The sequence below is a fragment of the Vulpes vulpes genome, chromosome 2, assembly GCF_048418805.1.
Source record: "Vulpes vulpes isolate BD-2025 chromosome 2, VulVul3, whole genome shotgun sequence".
Classification (NCBI taxonomy): domain Eukaryota; kingdom Metazoa; phylum Chordata; class Mammalia; order Carnivora; family Canidae; genus Vulpes; species Vulpes vulpes.
The window spans coordinates 38135852-38159216 of record NC_132781.1 but is presented as its reverse complement, the minus strand read 5'-3'; the positions used below and the strand labels follow the sequence as shown (position 1 = coordinate 38159216).

The 23365-nt window shown below is 47.0% G+C and overlaps 1 protein-coding gene across 16 annotated transcripts in view; it reads right to left on the bottom strand.

Moving 5' to 3' along the window:
- Positions 1–23365, bottom strand: part of RFFL (ring finger and FYVE like domain containing E3 ubiquitin protein ligase) — a 71872-nt gene that overhangs the window by 7698 nt on the left and 40809 nt on the right. For 9 of the 16 annotated variants that reach the window (XM_072747709.1, XM_072747717.1, XM_072747711.1 and 6 more), the window contains 4 exons: positions 12076–12263; positions 4427–4837; positions 1410–1493; positions 239–449 (listed from right to left, as the gene is read on the bottom strand). In XM_072747709.1, coding sequence (XP_072603810.1) covers positions 239–449; positions 1410–1493; positions 4427–4837; positions 12076–12255 — 886 coding nt within the window. In that variant the 5' untranslated portion in view covers positions 12256–12263. Of the gene's footprint in view, positions 1–238; positions 450–1409; positions 1494–4426; positions 4838–12075; positions 12264–13687; positions 13765–23365 lie in introns of those variants that run through there. The other 7 variants (XM_072747714.1, XM_072747716.1, XM_072747706.1 and 4 more) reach the window with 2 other exon arrangements.

Below are 23365 nucleotides of genomic sequence, written 5' to 3'. Positions count from 1 at the left end.
AAATAAATCTTAAAAAGGGAGGGGAAGTCATGCTAATAAGGCCTATTCACAGGCAGCTCTGGGGACTAAATAAATGTTTACAGTGCCTTGCCTGGTCCTGGCACTCCACTTCAAATGGCAGCTATTATTAGCCGGTGCAAATGTGGAAGGTGACTCCTGGCTTGGCTAAAAGCAGGGAAACACTCAGGTTGATGCTATCACACTGCAGAGAGAGAGCAAGTGCTGCAGAGCCCCTCACCCAGGTGCTGGAGCCCCTTCTGGTCCTTGTACAGCCGCGTCACCCGCTCCATCAGCTCCCACTTCTCGCAGCAGCCCTTGTAATTGACGAAGTTGCGGGCCAGGATCTCCTTCAGCTGCCGCACGGTCAGACCTTCAATGTCCCCCAGGTCGGTGAGGTCAGACAGGGAAGCCCTCCGGCCTGGGACAAAGCTGTCCTCTGAGTCGACAGACTGCAACGGCAACAGTGGGATTGGTGGGCTCAGCTCTCACCTCCCAAGCTCTCTCTTGGGGGACCCCAGAGCATCCATCCAGCCACGCTTCTGGGGACTGACCTCGATGAGCAGGACTAGAGGCAGGAAGAGCACCTGGCATGGCACTTGGCAGTGCGAAAGATACCACAAACTCTTCCTGGCCCATGGTTTGGGGCTCGGGCGTGGCCAGCCCCAGGCCAACCAATCAGTGTGACACAGTAGAAGGGGCACCAGTGTGAGTCACATGGCCCTAATTTTGACTCCTCCACTGGCTGGTGCTAAATACTATGGAAAAAGTAGCTCACCTCCCTAAGCCTGTCTGCCCCTCCATCAAGGAGACATAGCCATCCTACTGTACTGGGTTCCTGTAAAGATGAAATGTAGCAGCACAAGAAAGCACCGAGCAGGGTGTTGGGAGAGAATTCTGCTGCCCTGTGGAAGAAGCAGACCTCCCTGGCGAGCACTGCTCTGTACACCACCTTGACCACAGCTTCGTGGCCCTGTCGGCTGGGCCTCTGGACTGGCCCGACCATGGCTGAGGTCTAACCCCCTCGCATCCTCCCCTCCTCCTGGTTTTCTGACCTCCTTCCCTTCACAACAGCTACTGTGCATGAGAAGCAGAAGAAACAAACAAGATTTGCACAGCAGCACCGGGAGCCTGCCCACTGGCAGCTTACAGAAAGTCAAGAGACTAGAAACGAATGGGCCATGAGGCTCCCTGGTCTCCACTGAGACCTCACAACTCTGCCCTAACAACTGGCTTCAAAAGCTAGTCTGGAAAGCTAGCACTAAGCTCTACCCCTGAAAAGAGAAATGTAGGACTGTCATCACAGACTGATTCTTCTCCACTTTGGAGTCTGCTGAGAAGGTCCTAATCACAGCCTGATAACACCAGAGAAAGAGCAAACACAAAGGCACAGACCCAAGCAGAGGCCCCACCTGGGTCTCATCCTCAGCAGGTGCTCTGGCTGTGCTCTCCAGGTAGACGGGTTCCTCTTGGTCCTGAGACACATGGCCATTGGCCTGTGGGAAGAGAAAGGTGCCATCACATCCACAGAGATGTCCCAGGGATTCAAACAGTGTGGGCCTCTTCCCAGCTCACACCATATCCAAACATATTCCCATCTCCCCCAAGAATCTGGCATCTTGAACAACAAACAGCATTACAAAAGCCCGCTCCTTACTACTGACTTTGCTGGGCAGAGAAACAACACAAACATTTCAACTCTAAAAGAAGGTCACCAGTTCTGCTCATCAGGCTGGCAATCAGCGGCCACTCACTGTCAATTTGGTCTCAGCTTGAACAATCTGAGTGAGAGGAAGACCACAGGTCTACTCCACTGCAGGACTGCTCTCTAACTACCATTCAGTTTCTCCTGGACACTTATCCCAAACCACCCTTCTGGTAACTCCCACCCACCATCCCTGGTTCTGCCCCTGGCATCAGTGCCCACAATTTTCTTACCAATTGTTCATATCAAGTCTTCCTGCCTCCATGCTACATCTCCCTGGCATCCTCCTCTGACACAGATGAGACAGTTTTTAGACCCTCACCATTATGTTCCCTCTCCTCCATCCAGTCACTGTTCTTTCATTCTAGAAATAGGCTCCAACCAGCAGCACACACGAAGAATGATCTTGAAACCTGGTCAAAATTATTTTAATGTACCTAAGAATCTATTCACCTAAAACTATAAAGATAGATGTCTATGCTTAAGGAATTTAGAATTCTAACTTCTCCAAAGGTTTTTGTCAAACAGTAGTTAAGGCTGTGCGCCTCCTGGTCTCATCACCACTTAGGCCACAAACCCCATAACTAGGTCCTCTTCACCTCCTCCCCTCTCCAGGTAAAGGGCCTCACATGAGCCAGGAGCAAAGGTATGTCTGAGCTCATGGCCTTTCCTCTAGACTCTTGAAACACCGATAAAGGGACAGCCCAGGAAACCAATCACCCACAGCCCCAACCATTCATCCCAGATTAGGATGGGTAACACAGCTGGTGAAGGAAATACAAATAACTACAATGGAAATGAAAAGTGGAAATCACCCAAAATGCCAAGTGGTGAGAAAGGCACACATGAAGCACACAGGTGTGGGGAGGCATCCAAAACTGTCTTCATCCATGCCTCTCATTTCCCCTTAGCTCTATGTAAATGTGGCACCCATAGGTCACCTGGTGTCACCTTGGAGTTATCACCAAGTGTCTCCGAGCTTAGACTGTTCCTGAATGGATGCTTCTGTGGGTCCTTTTTTTCCTGGGAAGAGAAACTGGATCTCATACTGCAAAGAAACCATGCCCTGTCTTTTCAGTCTGCCCACAGGCTAAATCAAAATCTCTAACTTGAATCTGTCTACCGCTTTGCTGACTCCATCCCCTTCTTCCCTAGCAACCACTGCTAGGACACCAGGGATATGTGGGAGTGGGTGCTCTGGGCAGATCTCCATCCTAGGTGCAAGGAGCCTGCACAAGGCTTGACTTCCTCGTGTCTGCTCTCCTGGCTTAACGAATGCAGAGCTCACCAGGACAGAGTGTCCAAGGTGACACAAGGGCCCTCTACAAGTACCAGAGAAGTACCCCATGCAATCTGGCACATGTGTGTGACCTGGAGGTACAGTCTGGAATTTCTGGTTAATGATAGCAAGTTCAGAACCTATGGCTTTCACTGAAAAACTCACCTGAAGGTACCTTAGGGAAAAACAGTTTCCTTGAGTTACCCCTGGGCTCCCCATAAACAGAGAGAAGTGTTCTACCAAGCAAAGGGAGGCAGTCAGAGCAGGAGGTAGAACCTGTCGGCTGACAAGCCCCAGCGTAGGGCAGAGTTAAACCCCAGCTGGGAGGGCACACACTATAGCTGCCGAGGGAGCAGGTACAGTGCACTGTCACCCCGGCCTTTATGCCTCAGTGCCCGCCACAGCTGATTCAGGGGCCCAGTCTTGGCAAACGGGGTCACAAACAGGAGGCAGCGTCCATGTCCCGCACAGAAGCTGACAACACCAATGCTCTGCCAGCTGGAAGGAGCTCACAGCTCTTCAGACATGCTGTCACGCTGGCCAGTCCTCCCAATGTCCTGGCAGGAGCAGAAGTACTCTGGGATTACTAACCCCATTTCACTGCTGAAGGCTCAAAGTCTGCCCGAGGTGACTGAAGAGTCAATGACAGAATGGATATGGAAAGGAGATCCTCTAGGTCCTAAGGCCCCAGCTGCTGCCTAAGCCATGTAAACAAAAGGGTCACCCAGGCACTGAAGTGTATCTGTGGGATGCCATCACTCCTGATGCACCGGTTAAGGCTCCTGTCCTCACTCTAATCCAGCAGCAGGTTTGCACATCAACTTCCCTATCACAGGGCGTGAGGGCACCCGCAATCCTGCACTCCCCATGGCCGGTTCACAGTTCAGCCCATGTGCTGCTCTTCACCTACCATGGCTGAGCCCCCTGGGACCAGGACAAGGCCCTTACCATTCAACAGCATGCCAACCACAACCTCACCCAAACAGTGACTGGCAAGAGAAGCAGTGACCCTGTCTTGGTCAATGTCCCCCCTACTTCCCTCTCCATGTGCCCTGTGATGGTTACCAAGGCATTGAATTCCCTACCCACTAAGGAAGACCGTAACAAAGGTGAGCAGTCTGAAAGGAACCAAATTTGGAGAGTTAACAGTGAGTTTTCTCAAAATATTTCTGGAATGATAAGTTTTTTAAAAATGACTAGCTGGGATATGTAGGTCTTGAATACAAAACCCGCAAAAATACCTGGAATCATACATTATCATCTCCGAAAAAAAAAAAAACAAAATAGGAGCCTGAAGTACAGAAAACGTTCCTACCCCAGTAGGCACAAGGGCCTCATGTAATCAAGATGCTTAACCCTGCACCCTGCTTTCACACTGCAGGCACGAGAGCAAAACGAACCCCCAGAGCAGCAGAGATGGGCAGAGACAACAAACTGGTACGTACCTGCTGGGTTTCCTGAGCCTGGGCTGGGGTAACAGAGGTGGCCTGTGCAGGCACAGAGGGGAGGCTTGGCGAGGTAGGAGGTACAGTGCTGGCGTGAGGCTGGGTCAGGAAGGCCTGCTGCTCCAGGAAGCCCGGGGACAAGGCTGGGGCACGAGTCCTGCCCTCCTGAGAGACTACGGGTTGCTGGCCAAGCACCAACAACACAAGCTCCTCTTTCTCCCGGCACATTTCAGTAGAGATGTCATGAAGGCTGAGATAGTCCCTCAGGTCCTTCACCTTCATCTTCATGAGCTCCTCCCGCTGAAAGGCTGTGGCTCGGAATCGCTGGCAGAGGAGGCAGAGGCGGGGCCCATTCCCCACTTGGTTCGAACAGGTCATGCAGAAATTTTTCTTGCAGTCCAGGCAGGTCTGCTGCTTAGACCAAGAGGCCAAGGAAACCATGTTAGACTGAGAACAGGACACAGAGGGAGGGGCTGCTGTGCCTAGGGAGACCTGCCCCAATCACTGCTGCCTCCTGTATGTCAGGGTACAAGCTCCCTTGATTTCAGGTTAAACTCCACTCCAAGGTGACAGATCCTGTCGTATGCATCTGTGTATCCATGTCCAGGATCCCACATTTATTATTCCAGTTGAGCCTTACTTTATTCATTGTGGATAGAGAAACAGAGACTAGTAATTACGATTACCAACTTTAGAATGGAAAACGCCCACATTTTCATTTAGTCTTCCTCCTCCGTTTATTATGGTGTCACCCTGGATGTGGAACTTAGCCTCTCTGGCTGCGTCTTCATCTGTAAAATGGGAGTGATAACAGCACCTACACCTCAGGATTGCCTTACAGTTAAGAGACAATGCATTTCGTGTATGTGACACATGATTCTTCAGAATTACCTCTTATAATTATTATTACTAGGTAACACGAGCTAACGTTGAGATCCAAGATTCAAATCCTGAACTGATTCTTTCTATTTTATCTTTGAGAAAAGACAACAACTGTGTAAATATGATGGTGGTTATTACTAATATTAATTAAATTTACCGAGAAACTAAGTGCTAGAGCTTATCATTCAATTCTCAAAGGAACCCCGCAAAGTATTACTATATCACTGTATCATGTATTGAAGTCCATCATCATTAATAATTAGTAATGTACAGATGCCTGGGTGGCTCAGTGGTTTGGCACCTGCCTTTGGCCCAGGGCATGATCCTGGAGTCCCAGAATCAAGTCCCGCATCGAGCTCCCCTCAGGAAGCCTGCTTCTCCCTCTGCCTGTGTCTCTGCCTCTCTGTGTGCCTCTCATGAATAAATAAATATTTAAAAATAATAATAATAATAATTAGTAACGTACCTCCCTGTTTCATAGAGCAAGCAAGGCCTAGAGAGATTAAGCATCTCACTCAAGGGCAGGCAGGGAACACCAGAGCCGGGGCTCACCTTCAAGGTCTGTCTGTGAAATGCCCACAGTCATGACCTTTCCACCAGACCAAGCTGCCTAACTCAGCCCCGTCCAAGCCAACAGCAGGACCTAGTCCCGGCCCTTGCTCTCCATCTCTAAAGTGCTAACCAGTGCCTATTCCACAGCTTCCCCACCCTGGGGAAGGCCCGCTCAGAGTACTGGGAATCAAGTGGCACATAAGACCATATCCAAGACAAATATTCAGACAGCTAAGGGGGACCCTCTGGACATGATCAGGGAGCTTTCATCTGTACAAGGACAGTGCCTTAGCCACTCGACAAGAGCACCCAGTAGGCAGATCACATGGCCTGGCAGCAGCCACTCCCACAACGGCAGACAACACACCACACGAAACCTTGCTCAACACACAGGAAGCAAATCCTCAGCCTCTCGCCCCACAGGCTGAGCCAGCACAGTGACATCTGACTGAGCTCTTCCAGCCAAGAGCAGGCCACACTTCTGCAGTAGAGGGAATTCCTGGGCACACTGGGATGGTCCTGGGAGCACACTCACTAGTCCTTTAAAGAGATTAAGAACTTTTCATCCTCTGGTGACTTGAGCATAAACCTAAATATTTCTGCTCCCTCTTTTCTAAATATAGAAAGCTGAGTTCAAACTAACAATAATGCCCTGGAGACTGAGATCCACATAGTGGAAATCCGAGACTCTCATGGGGGGCGGAAGAGGCCTGCACAGCTGAGGTAGTGGCACCTACTTTTGTCCCAGTGTCAAGCGCATTGTGCAGGGAAATGGGTAGAATGTTCACTACCCAGTTTTGACTATAAATACTGAAAGGCATTTCGAAAGGACACCTATGGAGCTCCCTCATTCTCTACAGTTACAACCACACAATAAAATGTTCAGGGGAAAAAATTAATTAATTAATTAATTAATTAATTAATTAAAATAAAATGTTCAGGGGCCGACTTAAAAGGACGCGTGGCTCCACTAGAGTCGTAATGGTTCTGGGACCTGTAGCCACTTGGGTGGAAAATGGATGTTTTGAGGTCTTAGGGGTTCATTTATACCCAGAGCTTTTCTTCTGGGAAAGGAAATGCATTTAGGATGACTGATAGTGCGATGAGGGGGCTTTGGTGTCACACACTGCAGGTCCTGAGGTGGAACATTAAGTCCATGCAGTCTGACAAGACCTAGCCTGACACAATTAAAATGCCCTGAGTTCCTCAATCAGCCAAATCTAAACAACTTTCTATTCTTTCTTCAAACGTGTACTTATTGGAGGCAAGATCAGAATGCAAAGGCAGCAGCCCAGCTTCTCCGTATCCGGCTAGCCAGGGACTCTGAAGTCAACCGGCATCTGAAACACGCCCTCAGGAGTAAGACTGCGTGCGCTCCAGGCTAAAATCCCGGCTTGTGGAGACAGGCCGGAGCACAGGAGAAAATGGCTGTCAACACATGTGGGCATAATGAGCAAAGGAAACACGTATGTATAAGCACTAGCAAACCACGCAAACCAACTGAGTAACCAGGTGGCATGAAAGATGAATTTGTGCAGCCAACGTGCCTACGAACATGCCAAGAGCACATGCACACATCCAGCATCAAAAAGCGGTACCTCTGGCAGTCAGTGCCCTTCAGGGATGCCGGTGGGCTGCTTTCCTTTGCTCAACTGCCCTAGCCTCAATCCTACCCCCCATCCACAAAAATCCCCTGGCCCTTGCAGGCAGGCCAGCCCTCCTCCTCACCAGCCTCCCCGCCAACAGCCTTCCCACAGCCCACCGGGAGGAAAAGGGCAGCCTGAGGAACCACACAGTTAGGATTCATTCCTGGCCGGCCCCCTTCCTAGCTAAGGGAACACTGTGCAAAACAAATCACCTCCCAGGGCCTCTAATTCCTCACCTATAAAGTCAGATGGTCAATCCATCACTAAGGACCACTGAAAGTATTATGTGACATAAGGTATTTAAAACCTTAGCATAAGGTGGGCAATCACCAAAAAAGGTAACACAGTCACCTTTTAATCCCTTCCCCCTTTTGCCTCATCTCTGAGCTTTTGCCAGGACTACTCGCCCTCTCTTTCCACTCTCAGATTTCAAAATCCCATCCAAGTTTCTTTTTTCTTTTTCTTTTAAGATTTATTTGTTTATTCATTAGACAGAGAGAGGCAGAGACACAGGCAGAGAGGAGCAGGCTCTTCAAAGGGAGTCCGATGCGGGACTCGATCTCACGACCCAGGGTCATGCCCCGAGCTGAAGGCTGATGCTCAACCACTGAGCCACCCAGGCGTCCCCCCATCCATGTTTCTTTCTTTTTTTTTTAAGATTTTATTTATTCATGAGAGACACAGGCAGAGGGAGAAGCAGGCTCCATGCAGGGAGCCCCATGTGGGACTCGATCCCAGGACCCCAGGATCACGCCCTGAGCTGAAGGCAGACGCTCAACCGCTGAGCCACCCAGGTGTCCTGCCCCATCCATGTTTCTAAGCACAACCTCCTCCTCCTCCTCTTTTGCCTCCTCCAATTGGTCCAACTAAAGAAGCTGGGCACGAACTCTCCTCCAAAATTGTCAGGCTGCTGCTGAACTGCATGAGGATATTACCAATACAGATGGGGTATTCAGCTTGCAGCAAAATCACAGCCTGCCATTCCTCTCCAAGACTAAATACTCTAGGAAAGTAGCAGGTACATCCTACTTCTGTTCTCTCTAGATAGTCCTTAATGTTATCTGTGCTTTGTACTCAATGAGCACAAAGTACACAATGAAGAAAAGAACAGTAGGATCCACGTAATCATTTCCATTCAATCACTTATAGAAAACACGTGTTAAAAGCTTATAGTTGTTATTTGCCAAACCCTAAAGATAAAAATGCTGATCTAGTTAAGCACAAAATTACAAATGAAAAATTCTCATAGGGGAAATCATCCTTAATATTCACAAAATTCATTGTGAATTACACAAAATCAATACATATTTTTGTGGCAAGAAAATATTGTGGCAAAAGCCATCTTTTACCATTCAAATTGGAACTTCTCTTCCTCCCACAACCCCAGAAGCTCTTTTTGCTATAGAAGCTTTCTCTGCATCTCTTTTACCTCTTTCATACCTTTGTTCAAAATCTTTCTCGTGTTTCCTTGTTGTCTAGTGACTATAAGCTCCTTACTACAGCAGTCCTGGCCTCTACCACCTGATCCCACCTTGTTCCATCCTAATTCCCCAAGTATCATGTACTTGGCCAAATAGGCCTCTCACAGTTCCCAAATACACCTCACACTTGCCCCATAAACTGGTGCCTTCACTTCAGCCATGGCTTTGCAGATCAATAAACCTTCCTTCATCCAGCTAGAATTATCATCTAGTGTCTCAAATTACCAGCAATGTCTGATTCCCTAGCACTTAACTTACACAGCTGCTCTTAGTTCTTAGTAAATGTGGGCCTCCTTAGCCAGCTGGGGAACTCCCCGAGGGAAAGGCCGATTCAGCTTCATCTCCGCAAAGCTGTAACCTCTAGCTGCTGGCACACTACCGGTGCCTCAGAACTGGGCCCTCAATGAAAACCTTCAGCATGGAATTATCAACCACAAAGTAATAAAAACAGAAACTCTCCAGCTTACTTCTTCTTGCAAATTATTCTCAACTGCTCATTCCTTCCTTCCTTCATTGATTGATCGGCTGATTTAAAGTGGGGGAAAGCACAGAAGAGGGAGAGAGAATCTCAAGCATGCTCCACACTCAGTGCAGAGCCCAATGTATGGCTCGATCCCATGACCCTAAGATCACAACTGGAGCCAAAACCAAAAGTTAGACACCTAACCAACTGAGCCACCCAGGAGCCCCCCTCATTCATTTATAAAACTGTATTGCCTACTATGTGTCAGTCATTGTTCTACTAGACACTGGGGAAAAAAGTTGTAAACAAAACCAACAAAATCCCTGTTCTATGTACCATATGAAAAGACAGGCCATCCACAAACATTTACATCAGGTGGCAATAGGCACTCTACAGGAAAATAGAGTATCTTCCCATGTTCATCTACTCATCATTCTCTTCTGTGGGGGCAGTTTCCTTGCTCATTCATTCTCTCTTCTACCTAAGAAATGCCAAGAACTCGCTAGATCCTTGGTTCTCTTAACATGCTTTTCAACATGTTTAGCATTCCGGGTCCTGAGCCTGATCACCATCACTGTCCACTTTGCTCCTTCTCTATTCCCACTCCACGGAATGTAACTGATGTTTAAAATAAAGGTTCAGGGATCACTGGGTGGCTCAGCGGTTTGGCACCTGCCTTTGTCCTGGAGTTTGATCCTGGAGACCCAGGATCCAGTTCCACATCAGGCTCCCTACATGGAGCCTGCTTCTCCCTCTGCCTGTGTCTCTGCCTCTCTCTGTGTGTCTCTCATGAATAAATAAATAAATCTTAAAAAAAAAAATGAAAAGCCAAACTCAGTGCCTAGCATGTGACAAGTAGCCTATGGGCCTCATTCCATCTCACCTCAGATCCCAAAGCCACCCCACCACCGTCTCCATCCCTGAGAAGACTGAGGCAGGTGGCGCTGACCATCTTTCTAGTCCCTACTTCAGCCTCACCTATGGACTCAACCTTCCAGTCTAAGTACAAAAGGAGCAATCCTGCAGCCCGCCAAACCATAGCTCCTTGCCACCTGCAGTGGCCTCTCTGGTTGTGTTCTCATGGTCACCGGGGCAGCCAAGTAAATCAACAAAAAAACTCTGCTACATGCTCACCTTCACTGCACTACAGCAAAGTGCAGGCAGCATGCAACCTGCAAGGCAAAAAGGGTTGATCCTCCTTCATTTTGTGGGTATGAAAGGGTGGATGGTTGGTCAGCAGTGCAGGCTGTAGGAATTCTGACCTGCCTCGTGTATTCTGGGAGACAGCTTGAGAGTTCAAAGAGCTGGGGCAGCCTGGGTGGCTCAGGGGTTTAAGCGCCTGCCTTCTGCCCAGGGCATGATCCTGGAGTCCCAGGATTGAGTCCCACATCAGGCTCCCTGCATGGAGCCTGCTCCTCCCTCTGCCTGTGTCTCTGCCTCTCTCTCTCTGTCTATCATGAATAAATTAATAAATAAATCATTAAAAAAAATAAGAAACATGTAGGGTCCACTTAACCATGGATTCTTAAAAAAAGAGAGAGAGAGAGTTCAAAGAGCTGGACTTGAATCCTAGCTCTGCCAATTAATAACCATGTGATCTTGGAGGCACTACCTACTAGCCAGAAAGGAAGGAGTATTTCCATCTGTCTTATGCCATTTATCAGGAACTTGACAAGTACAGTTTCCTTCTTAACAGTTACACTCTAAACTTCAGTTTCTCCTATATAAAATGGGAGTTTAGGGACTCTAAAATCACTACCATAGAGTTATCACGAGGCTTAAATTATACCAAAAAATCTAAATTGCTCACAACAGTCCCTGGCATATAGCAAATGGCTTAAAAAGTAGCTTTTTCCTCTCAGTTTTCCCATCATCACCATTTTAACCTCATATCCAGGGCTACAAACCTCTCAGTTCTGCAGAAGAATGTAGAATGCGGGAACTCCCAGGACTCACCCTCAGCCCACGTCATGCTTGACCTTGGAGAACGTGCTGCCTCTGGGCACAGGCACAAGGATGACCCACAGCCAGGTGCCATCACCTGGCCAGGGACATCCGCCACTGCTTGCTAATCTGGAAAATGTGGCTACCAAGTATTTTACATGAAATCGCTACAGTAAAGGAGCCCCAGTCTTTTCCTGTCAGGGTCCTGATGTACCTGAGATGTCCTCGACACTGCGTGTGATACAAAGTCAAGCATTCGTGATGACCCCTAATGAAGGGACTGACACCAGTGCTTGCTGTGTGCTGACCATCATGCTACCATCAACCTGGTAGCCTATCTCATTTTATTCTCATGACCCTGGGAGATGCACACAACTGCTATACCCCCATTTTAGAGATAGGGGAAAGAATCTCCAGAAAGGTTAGATCATACGGCTATAAAGCAGCAAAGCTGATGTCTGAATTCAGGCCAGTCAGCTCCAAGTGGACGACACTGAGATGCTTTGCTTAAGGCTAACTTTCCTTTCCCGCTTTAGTGAAAGGATCAGGTGTGGGTTACCAGCCCTGCCTGCATAGGTAATGGCAAGCTGGCAGATAATATGGAGGGGTCAGCAGGCTGGCCCGAGGGCCCGAGGCTATAGCGGCCGAGCAGGCCAAGAAGGCCAAGAAGTCAACACTCACCTTCCTGGCCATGTTTGCGAAGTGGGCCCCACAAGCCTTGCAGCTTGGTTCCGAGCCTGTTGGGGAAGGGAAGGAGCTATACCCAGGGTTGGAATAGGCCTGCGTCCTGGCTCCCTGGGGCGGTGGGGCCTCCTCAGGCTGTCCATCCAAGCAGAACCAGTTGCAGCAGGTTGCCCACATGATAAAATCTGGTGCAAGGGAGGAAGGAGAAAAGGTCAGAGTTAAGACATACATCTACCCCAATCCCCCATCCCAAAGGTGCAAGTGAGCAGGGACACTCATTCCACATCTGCTGCCAGAGCCAAGGTGAGGACATGTTTTCAGGAGCCACAGGTATCTTGCCACCTCCTGCTTCACCAGAGTTGCCACTGAATACAGGAGGAGAATACAGACACCTGACCTGCCAGGACAACATGGCTACCAAATTGGCATACTACCTTTGAAAGATTGCTGATCCCTATTTTGGTTTAGTCTGAGATCTCACTGCAGATTTTAAAAAACTGCCTTAGCAATTATAAGTGGCCTGAAGCCCACTTTATTTAGGCATATGAACTTGCTCCTAGAGCTCAGAGAGATGGAACTTTTATCATACATATATGTGCATGCAAATATACACATATGATCCCATATTCACACTGACCATGGAGAGGAGGCACGATTCTTTCCTTTACACAGATGAGGCAACCCAGGCTCAGAGAAGTCAGGGTCACACAGCTAATAGATAACTGAGATTCCGAAAACCCAGGTCCTCTGACCCTAACCCTAACATTCTTTTCCTTGACAGTACTGCCCTTCTTAATTTCCCCTCTGCTGGTCAGCAGCACGGAATTACTCTAATGCTTGTACTTCCAATTCTATCTAAACCCCTCTCTCAGCACCTCTAACAGTTCGTTTGCACAGACATCCTTACCCTTTGTTTGCTACCACTACACCATAAATTCCTTGAGGGCAGGGATGACTTCCTCCTATGTATACAGCACTCTTGCCGTGTCCTGCACACAGAAGATGCTCAACTAAGGCTTGCTGCCTTGCTGACTGGGTGCTAGATGCTGTCTGTGGATTTATTAAGAAGTTTGGGATATTATTCCCATTTTACATACCAAATACAGGTACCAGGGACAAAGGGGTAGATGATTTTTTAAGATCACAGAAGAAAATCCAATCCCTCAAATGTCTGAATAATCTCAAATTGCAAAAGGGTCCACTGAAATGCCAAGCACTGCTGTGATAAGAATGTGCTTTTCTCAGTAGACCAAGGCAGTCAATCTGGACATTCTGAGCCCGAACTCTCTGCTTATAGAGATAATAAATGAAACATTTAGTGTTACTACTCAATCAGCAGTTCACACAAAAGAACAGTACCTTCTGCTCTGCCTCCTGACTCATGGAAAGTGCCTTTGTTAAATCATAGTTCAAAGATGTGCTAAGCTGGAAAGCACTGAGAACAAGAAGCCGGCTTGTTCAACCTTAGTCATCTCACAGAGGAAAAGACAGAGGCCCAGCAGGGGGAACTAACGTCCTGGCCCACACAGCTGTACCCCTAGGTCTCCAGACAACTCTATGGCCTCTTTAGCTTCCACTTCCCGATACTCCTGATCCAGAATTCACTCACTTTTGCAAGTAGGTCCAATTCACACCTGTGGCCTCTGCTTGCCTGTGGCCCCGGCGACAACAGGGACTTTGACAGTCAGTGCCCAGGCGACAGGTGGCTCAACAAAGACTACTTCATGAGTCACACAATATTTAAATTTTAACTCACCACATTCTTCCATTTCCTACACATCAACAACATGTCTCTCTGACTCACTATGACTTGTCCAAAGCCTCCGAGGTCCCAGGAGACAGCCTTAATTGCAATGAAGAGTTCACATGGAATAACAAAGTAAAGAGCAGTTCAATAGAAGTTCTTTGCTGGCAAGATAATAGTGGTAGCATCAAGAGTGGCCCCCCTCGGAAAGAGGGATTTTGCAATTCTCTAAATAACCTGTTGACAAAAGCATCTGAGACAGTGTATAATAAAACCAGGAAATACAGGATCTGGCATCAGAGGACCGGGCTCAATCCCTGCTTTACTGCACCCACCTTTAAGGAGTTAGACCCTTCTGTTCTTCCTGTTTCTCACCGAGACCTGCTCCAGGCCATGAGGCACTAACAAACACCAGTCGTTGCTACGAGCATTGTAACAATACTTCAACGACAGTTTCTCTGGCAAGGCTCAGATAAAAAGTAAACCTAGAGGTTTCCCCACAATCACCATTTGGCTTTCTGGAATTGTCCCAAAAAGAGACAAGGGAGATCTCTGACAAAATCAACAGAATGGGTCAAGTAACTGAAGGAGGTGGGGGCAAAGCAAGAGGCAGAGGGGCCCGGGGATGAGGCCGTGGGTGATCTGCTGACCTCTGTCAGAATCTCGATTCACCCACGTACACAACCTTTACTGAAGCCAATGCCTAGCTGTTTCCAGCAATAGGTAAGGCAGAGAACCGGCCCTTGAGGAGTCTGTGGTCTAGCAGAGGGGCAAGAAATGTAAAACCCAAACCAGAAATTTCAGGGTGATCAATGCCTTCACAGGTTTGTGCAGTCCCCCGGTGGGCGGGCAGGGAGCTATGGAGATAGAGACAATGAGCTCTTCAAGGATGGGGAGGGGTAACCAGAGAAGACTTCCCCAATGAGGTGCCACACCTATCCTGCTGATGGTGTGACTGGGCATTCGTCAGAAAGCCCAAAGTAAAAGAAATTTTGAAGAAAAGGCAAACCACATGCAACATGGCCCTAAATAAAGTACCAAATGTTTGGCTGGGTCTAGAGTAAGGGTGGGGTGGCTAGGGTACGGCAGGTAAAAAAGCAGCCATGGAGAACCAGGGTAAGGAACCTGGACTTCATCCTATAGGCAATGGGAAGCAGTGAGGGGTCCAAGTAATCAGAGGTTCTGTGACCTTATTTGCATTTTATAGCGGGCACTCTGGCAGTAAGTAGTGTGGGAACAGATCTGTGAGGGGCAGGCAGCAAGCCGTCAGCTGCTGGAGGAGAGGCAAGACATGAGGAGAAAGGGACAGATGGATCTCTGACAGAGCTCGTGGGATGCGTGGGTGAACTGAAGCGGTGGAAGAAGGGAGAGAGGAAACAGTTGTGGACAAACCCCAGGGTCTCTGAATTATGCAAGAGGACACAGAGGGGAATCATTAACTGGAATCAGGGACAAAGCCCTGAGGATGAGGTATGCGTCTATGTGTGAAATAAGGGGGCAATTAAGATGATGGGTTGAGTTTTGTACCCAGGGGACTTGCTGGTGGATACACAGAATACAAAAGGACAGACCTGGTTGAGGAAAAAGTCTGGGCCTCCTTGGACCACCAGGAGCACAAAAACCCAGAAAGTGGCAGACTGACAGGATAGTGGGGGGTCACAGAGGATGGTGTAGGAGAAACCCCAGGGGCACCCGACCTGAAGGGCTAGAGGAGGAAAAACAGATGACAGTGGAAGTAAGACTGTTCGGGTGTGAGCAGTCTGGAAGAGGATTTTACGTTTCAAGAAGAAATTGTCAATGCTGTCGAATGACCTGGAGAGAATACAGGGATACAAAATGCCCAATGGACCTAGTTTTAGGAAAATGTGAGTGTGCTCTTCACCTGAGAGGTAAGGAAGAGAGAAGCTGACAGCCAGAGGTCAGAAAGCCACTGAGAGTGAGGATGTGCCAGACCCTCAGGATAAACTATTCTCTGAAACTTTGACCATGAAGGGAAGACACAAGGCCAGGGCTGTAGAAGATCCAGGTCACTAAGGAAGAGAGAGACAGACGAATTCACGGACTGCAGGAGACTCTCAAAGATGAAGAGGCTTCAGAAGGAGGAAAGCTGGCAACAAGTGGTGGGGGTAAGGGCCAGGAGCAGAAAGAAAGGTGACCCACTGACCAGCTTTGGGGGCAGGAGAAAGATCACCTCTTTCACTAGACACTGGAATGGAAGGGAGACAGAGGTTACCAAAGGTAATAAGCTTACAGCATCCGCAAAGGTAAATGAATGAAGTAAAAAGGCCAGGAGAAGGGGATGTAGTTAACCACAAGAAGAAAACAAACTTTTCCTCCACACAAGGAACCTGTACATGGCAATTTTTCCTGAGAGTGGAGGACTTTGCCACAGGATGGGTAAGCCTGCGTTGTAAGGTGCAACTGACAGGAAAGAACCAGAAGGTAGGCCAGCTGTATGTGGTTTAAATTCCTGTGCTTCCCCAAGCGTGCAGGGAACACCAGTGGCAGGCCAGGCACTGGGATCAGAAGTGCTACCAACCTGGTCCTGGCCCCCAGGGACCTCTGGACCCAGTGAGGTGTTGCCGACCAGCTTAGGCCCGCCATCCTGACAGGAGGGCTAAGAAGGCTCTTCCTCAATGGAGAACCAAGATAACCTATCTCCCTCAGCACTATTATCTCTCAACTTTACTTCTAATCTAACCTGCCTTCTGTGATGAGCTGTCAGCCTATGCAAGTCTTTGGCTAGACTCTGAAGGAAAAGGCTCTGGGGGGGAAGACTTAAAATTTACGTCTGGGTTATTCTCTAGGCATCCCCACACACACACAGGTGAAGGATGTAGTCTCAGCCTGAGCAGATGTATACTCGGGGAAGGGACTAGCATGGAAAGGGATGGGTAGAAAGTCTCCAGTGCTAAAATTCTCACAGACTTGCTCAGCCCAACAGGACAGGGGTACCAATGTCAGGAAACTAGACTTTCACTCTCTTTGACCCATAGTAAAATAGCACTTCCTAAAGGGGTCAGTTAAAAGGACTCTCTTGCCAAACTGGAAAACGTCAAGCCTAAAAACAACTATGGTCAGGGCTATTTCAGGGAATGAAAGGAAAGAGTGGGTAATTTTAACACTGTCATACAAACCAAACACTTTTCTCTTGGCAGTACTCTCTCATCCTTCAGCCCCAGACTGATACACACACTTGGCATCTGATTATGTTACTAAAAGGGCTGGAAGTAGAACCAACTAGGGGGTGTATGATGAGTTCTACCTATGGTGACACTGTGAGAAACTTCTGTCTCTGATCTGCAAGCCTCCTGATCTTGAAAGAAAATGATGAAATCTCCTATGAGGGCTTGAAAATCCCTCCCCCAATTCCCCTCACCCTCTTCAGAAAAGATGCACACTTGGTGATTTCATCCTCAAATAGACTCTGACTGCTGTCACCTAGAGAGCTTGTTTGAAACCTGCCAGCCTCTCCTCTTTCACTCTGCCTAAGAATGAGGCGAGATGTAGTGCTGAGGGGAAACAAGAAAACTTGCTCTTCCCCATGGAGGAGCCCTGCAGTCCAGGGCCAGGGCAGCTAGTCGGCACGTGGGAGTTTGTCAGCTTGACAAGTATATGGGATTTCTTGGGAGACAAAGCTCTGCTGAACAGGAAAATTACAGATTTAATAACAGGGTAAGATAAATGACCTATCCCAGGTAGGCTGAGTACAGTCATAGTTAGAGGCAAGAAGGGAGATAATGTGATTTCTCCCCATTAAGTCCTAGAATTCTAAGTAATTCTAAAACAGTCACTTCTCCACTTTTTCACCTGCCCAAGGCAAATAATTTTAAGCAGATCAGTGGTTGTCATGGGCTTTCTCAAGGAGGAGAGAAGGATCAGAATGGACCCATGGAGTAGAAGGGTCAGAATGTCAGTGCCCTAGTAAAGTAAGTGCTAGTGTGCAATGCAATATCAAACCACCTTGCTAACCACCAAAATCGAAGGCAGTAAAGTCAAGTCCCCAAGGTTCTCATCCAATCTGTTCTGATTTTAATTAACTGCTCTCTGTGCCAAGGTACTTCTGCAACAAAGGGCTTTACACAGACGCAAGATCTTGGAATTAATGTACTTATGGTGAACCTACTGTGTAAGACTTCACAAAAATTCTTTTTAAAAAACCTAATTATGATGCCCACAACCCTCAAAGAAGACCCTTTCTGACATGGCAAATCAGAAAGCAGCTACGTGGCAAGCCTGCCTGCTGTCCCTACCATATTCCCAGAATTGTTCAAAGCAGCTGGGCTGTAAGTGCACTAGGAAAAGTATTCCACATTGTGGATCATTAATACGGAATGGGCTTTGCTTTATCTTGTACATTATCCTTAAAAAGCAATTAAAGAATAATTGCAATGACTTTGAAAGGAAACACTATGAAAGCCTATCATAGCCTATCGATATGGCTTAGCTATGCCTCTTTGAAATAAATGATAAGTAATTACATGTTTTGAGAAGTAAAGAAGAAAGCAGTCATTCTCCATTGGAAGAATGCTCCTTATCTGCCGGTCACTGAACTATGGGGACTATCTAGTGCTTTATCATGTGGCCCTCACAATTCTGGCAAGGCAGATTAGATTCGTTCATCCCATTTTCAGGTGACAAAACCAAGGTTCTGAGAAGTTAAATAACTTGTTAAAGGTTAAATAACTTGTTAAAGGTCATAGCTAGAGGGTAGTAAAGCTAGGATGTGAACTTAAGTCGCTTACACCAGGAAGTCAGTGCTCTGCAGGCTACAAGTAGTCCTGATTCTGCAATCAATCTAATAATAATAAAATCAGGGGATCCTTGGGTGGCACAGTGGTTTGGCGCCTGCCTTTGGTCCAGGGCGCGGTCCTGGAGACCCGAGATCGGGTCCCACGTCGGGCTCCCGGTGCATGGAGCCTGCTTCTCCATCTGCCTGTGTCTCTGTCTCTCTGTCTCTCTGTCTCTCTGTCTCTCTCTCTGTGACTATCATAAATAAATAAAAATTTAAAAAAATAAATAAAAATAAAATCAGTATGAGGGGAATGGGCTGCAGAGTATACAAGAGTTTTTTGCTTTCCATCTCTATGGAAGCTTTCCCATCAGCACACAGACATGCTCCAGGATCTCTCAGATTTAAAAACTGACCCTTGTCATGAGGGAAATACAGAATGCAACCAAATGTGTTACCACCAATCACCCACTGGAATGGCTAAAATGGGAAAATTGGATACGAGCCAGTGTTGGAAATTTAAAGCAATTGGAAGTCTAATATTCCTGGCAGAAGTGTTAACAGGTACGACACACACACACACAGTGTGAACTGGTACAACACACAGTGTAAACTGGTAACACACACACCCCACTGCTTGGCGATTCCACTTCCAGGTATATTCCTAACAGAAATACATTCACCAAAAGGAGTACACAAGAAGGTTCATAGCAGTACTATTGTTAACAGCCCAAAGCTGGAAACCAATCCAAATGTCCATCCACAGCAGAATGGATAAACAAATTACAGTACTTTCATACAGCAATGAGAATATACAAACTAGTAATACATACAACAATACAGATCAATGATGAGTGAAGGAAGACAGATACAAATGAATACATCCTAAACAGTTCCATCTATACAAAATTCAAAAAGCAGGCAAACTAATCTGTGGTGTTAGAAATAGGGTAACGGTTATCCTTGGGGTAGGAAAGTAAATGGGAGGGGGCACAGGGGGCTTCTGATGTTTGGTTTCTCAGTCTGAGTGCTGGTTATATACACAGATGTTTACTTTATGAAAAATTTAAACCATACACTTAAAATTGGTGTACTTCTCTACTTATAGTTCTACAGAGAGAGAGGTAGAGACAAGCAGAGGGAGAAGCAGGCTCCATGCAGGAAGCCCACTGTGGGACTCGATCCCAGAACTCCGGGTTCACACCCTGAGCCAAAGGCAGATGCTCAACCACTGAGCCACCCAGGTGCCCCTCTCTACTTATATTTCAATCAAAAGTTTTTTAAAGCATCTAGTAGAAGATTTGTAAAAAACAGTGACAAAATACTCTGGCCCCTAATCCCCTACTCCTTAGTAAAGGTCCTTTTCTCTGCTCTCCTCCACATTGAAATTTCTCCAAATAATGGACTCCACTTCCTCAATCTCAAATTCACTCTTTAACCCTCTCCAGTCTTGCTTGAACCATTTCACCTAATAATCTCTTCTTTGCAATGTCACCAAGGAATCCCAGATCCAAGTGACACTTATCTTCCTCTTACTCAACGTCCCAGCGGTACCAGACACGAGTGACCCTTTCTTCCTTTTTTTCTTTTTTTTAAAGATTTCAAAGATTTGATCTATTTATTTGATAGAGAGAGAGAGAGAGAGAGAGCACAAGTAGGCCAAGTGGCAGGCAGAGGGAGAAGCAGACTCCCCGCTGAGCAGAAAGCCCGAAATGGGCTTGATCCCAGAACTCTGAGATCATGACCCAAGCTGAAGGCAGACACTCAACTGACTGAGCCACCCATGTGCCCTGCTTCCTTCCTCCTTGAAAGGACAACAGCTCTGCACCCTTGGTTTGCCTTCTGCCTCAAAGCCTCCTTGCTGATTCTTCCCCCTCCCTCTGTTCTTCAATGGTAGGAGCTCCCAGGCTGTCTCTGGCACCCTCTCTGTCCATATTGTCTCCCAAGGAGAACCCTGTCAGGTGGCTGTGGATACTATTTTTAAGCTGAAGATTCATAAATTCCTCTCCTCATCCTACCTGGCCCCCAGCAGTGATCTCAGTCGCCATCTCTGATTGATTGATTTATTTATTTTTTAAATAGATTCTTTAAAAAAAAATTTTTTTTTTAATTTTTATTTATTTATGATAGTCACACAGAGAGAGAGAGAGGCAGAGACACAGGCAGAGGGAGAAGCAGGCTCCATGCACCGGGAGCCCGACGTGGGATTCGATCCCGGGTCTCCAGGATCGCGCCCCGGGCCAAAGGCAGGCGCCAAACCGCTGCGCCACCCAGGGATCCCCCATCTCTGATTTATTATGTACATTTCCCTCCTCAGACCCTTTTGCTGTATGCTCCTGCAAAAGTCCTGCCTGGACTCTTCTTGCCAGGATACCACATACTTGGCTCTCTTCTCTCTCTTGCCGTTCACCCCTCAATTTAAATGTCATTTTCTAATGTCATGCATAAGAGTTGGCACTAACAGATATCACTGGCTTACTTGTTAACTGCCTTTCCTAACTAGAATTAGCAAAATACATGAGGGCAGGGATTTTGTGTTTTACTGTAATTCCAAAGTCTAAAATGGTGTCTTGGATGAAAGAACTGCTCCTAACTAGTTGTCCAGCTTCCATTTTGCCTCCAGTTCTTTCTTCCCAACAGACACACACACACACACACACACACACACACACACACACACACACAGTTTGTTAATAGAGTCCCACTGTATTCTATTTTATTTTTTTTTAAGATTTATTTGTTTTGGGGGGGGGGATCTCAAACAGACTCCCCGCTGAGCACGGAGCCCAAAGCGGGGCTCAATCTCATGACCTCAACCCCAAGATCATGACCTGAGCCAAAACCAAGAGTTGAATGCTTAACATACTGTGCCACCCCCAGTTGCAGTTTAGAAGGAAAACTCAACTCCTGGCATGGTTAAAAGGCCTATCCCACCAGTCCCAGTCCACTTGCCTGATTTATGCCATGCCATTATTCATGCCATTATTCATGCCATTATTCAGGTGCAACTCCCATGCCACCCACATAAGAGGAATCCCCCTCAGTCACAGGCTCCCTCCTTGTCCTTTCCACTACCCTCCTGGGGACTGCCATAATCTGTCATTATAAATGTCTGTTTACAGCCTGTCTCTACCTGCAGACTGGAACCTCCAAGGGCAGGGACCTCATCTGTCTTTGCTTTTTAATCCACATCTAGCACAGTGCCACCTTGCAGCAGGCACCCAAATTGGTGGAATGAACAAACGGAGGTCAGAGGAACATTCAAGTATTTTATCAATACAGCCAATGAGGCAAGTACTAGTTATCTCCCCTTAGGGCCCAAAGCATTTTGTCAACATTTACAGTGACATAAAGGGACTATGAAAAAAGTCCTTTATAAAAAACAAAGGTTGGGTAACTTTGGAGGGGTCACTTCAGCTTTTTGAGTCTGTTTCCTCAACTGTATAAAAGGGATAATCCCTCCCTGTTGGGAGGCAAGTGTAGAGATGAAAAATAATATTCATAACCTATAGTAAGTAATCGATAAATAACACATTAAAAAAATTATCATTAAACTATAAAATGGTGACAGTCTAAGTCTTCAGTAGTGACTACTGGCTGGAAAGCCCAACATGCCTCTCATTCTTTCTCTCTCTGGTCACCCCAAGCTTGAATTTCCTACCACCTAAGGGACTGGGCTGCATGGGGGGGTCTGGCACAGCTGATCATATCACCCACACAATCAAGAATCAATCCTTATCTTGAAAACTCACCCGAAATTTAAAATCATCTCTCAACTTGGAAGGCTGCTTACTTTTCAAAAAATAAGTTGTTGTTGTTTTTTTTTTTTAATAAGTTTGAAAGGAAACTTAAAATCCCTCAAAATGCTTTAATTTAAAACAGAATCTCTGAGTTGCAATTAGAATTTTCTAGTAAACCTGCCTACAGTGCCCACCCTGCCTGGGGAAGATTTAAAATGCTGGTGACAACACAATGAACGTGAAATAGGGCAACTGTTGCTCCGCGAGGAAGCAAGCCAGAATACACCACAGTGTACTGGTCTCGTGCTGCGCCTGCAACAGTGAAGCATGTTCTTTGTGATGTTGAAGTCGTTTCTGAGACATTTATTTTAGAATAAAGAATTCTGAACAGCTAAGTCACAGAGAAGACAGGAATGTTGTGGAACCCTAGAATCCAAGACCTGATTGAATTCAGATCAGCAGCCCCACTGGACATAAACAAGGGATCTTTCACAAAGGCTGGATCACAGCAGAGGAAAACATTTCCAAAGGCTTTAAATCCTAATAGACATTTTACAGCCTGCGAAGCAGTTCTTAGGACTTAGGTAGTGGATAATGTGTATTTCCTAGATAAGAATTTCCTATGGGGCACCTGGGTGGCTCAGTCGGTTAAGTGTCTGCCTTCAGTTCTGGTCATGATCTCAGGGTCCTGGGATCGATTCCCAGGTTTGGCTCCCTGCTTAGCCGGGTATGTGCTTCTACCTCTCCCCTCTGCTCCTGGTCTCTCTCGGATGCTCTCTCAAATTAATAAATAGAATCTTTAAAAAAATAATAAAAATAAAGAAAATTTGTCTAGGGCAGCCCGGGTGGCTCAGCAGTTTAGCACCGCCTTCGGCCCGGGGCGTGATCCTGCATGGAGCCTGCTTCTCCCTCTACCTGTGTCTCTGCCTCTCTCTCTGTCTCAAATGAATGAATAAATTAAAAATCTTAAAAAAAAAAAAAAGAGGTCTAAAAACAATTCCCAACGATGTTTTACTTTGGTTTTAGACTCAGACAGGATCTTAAATCCTGGCTCTAACACCAAGTAACTGA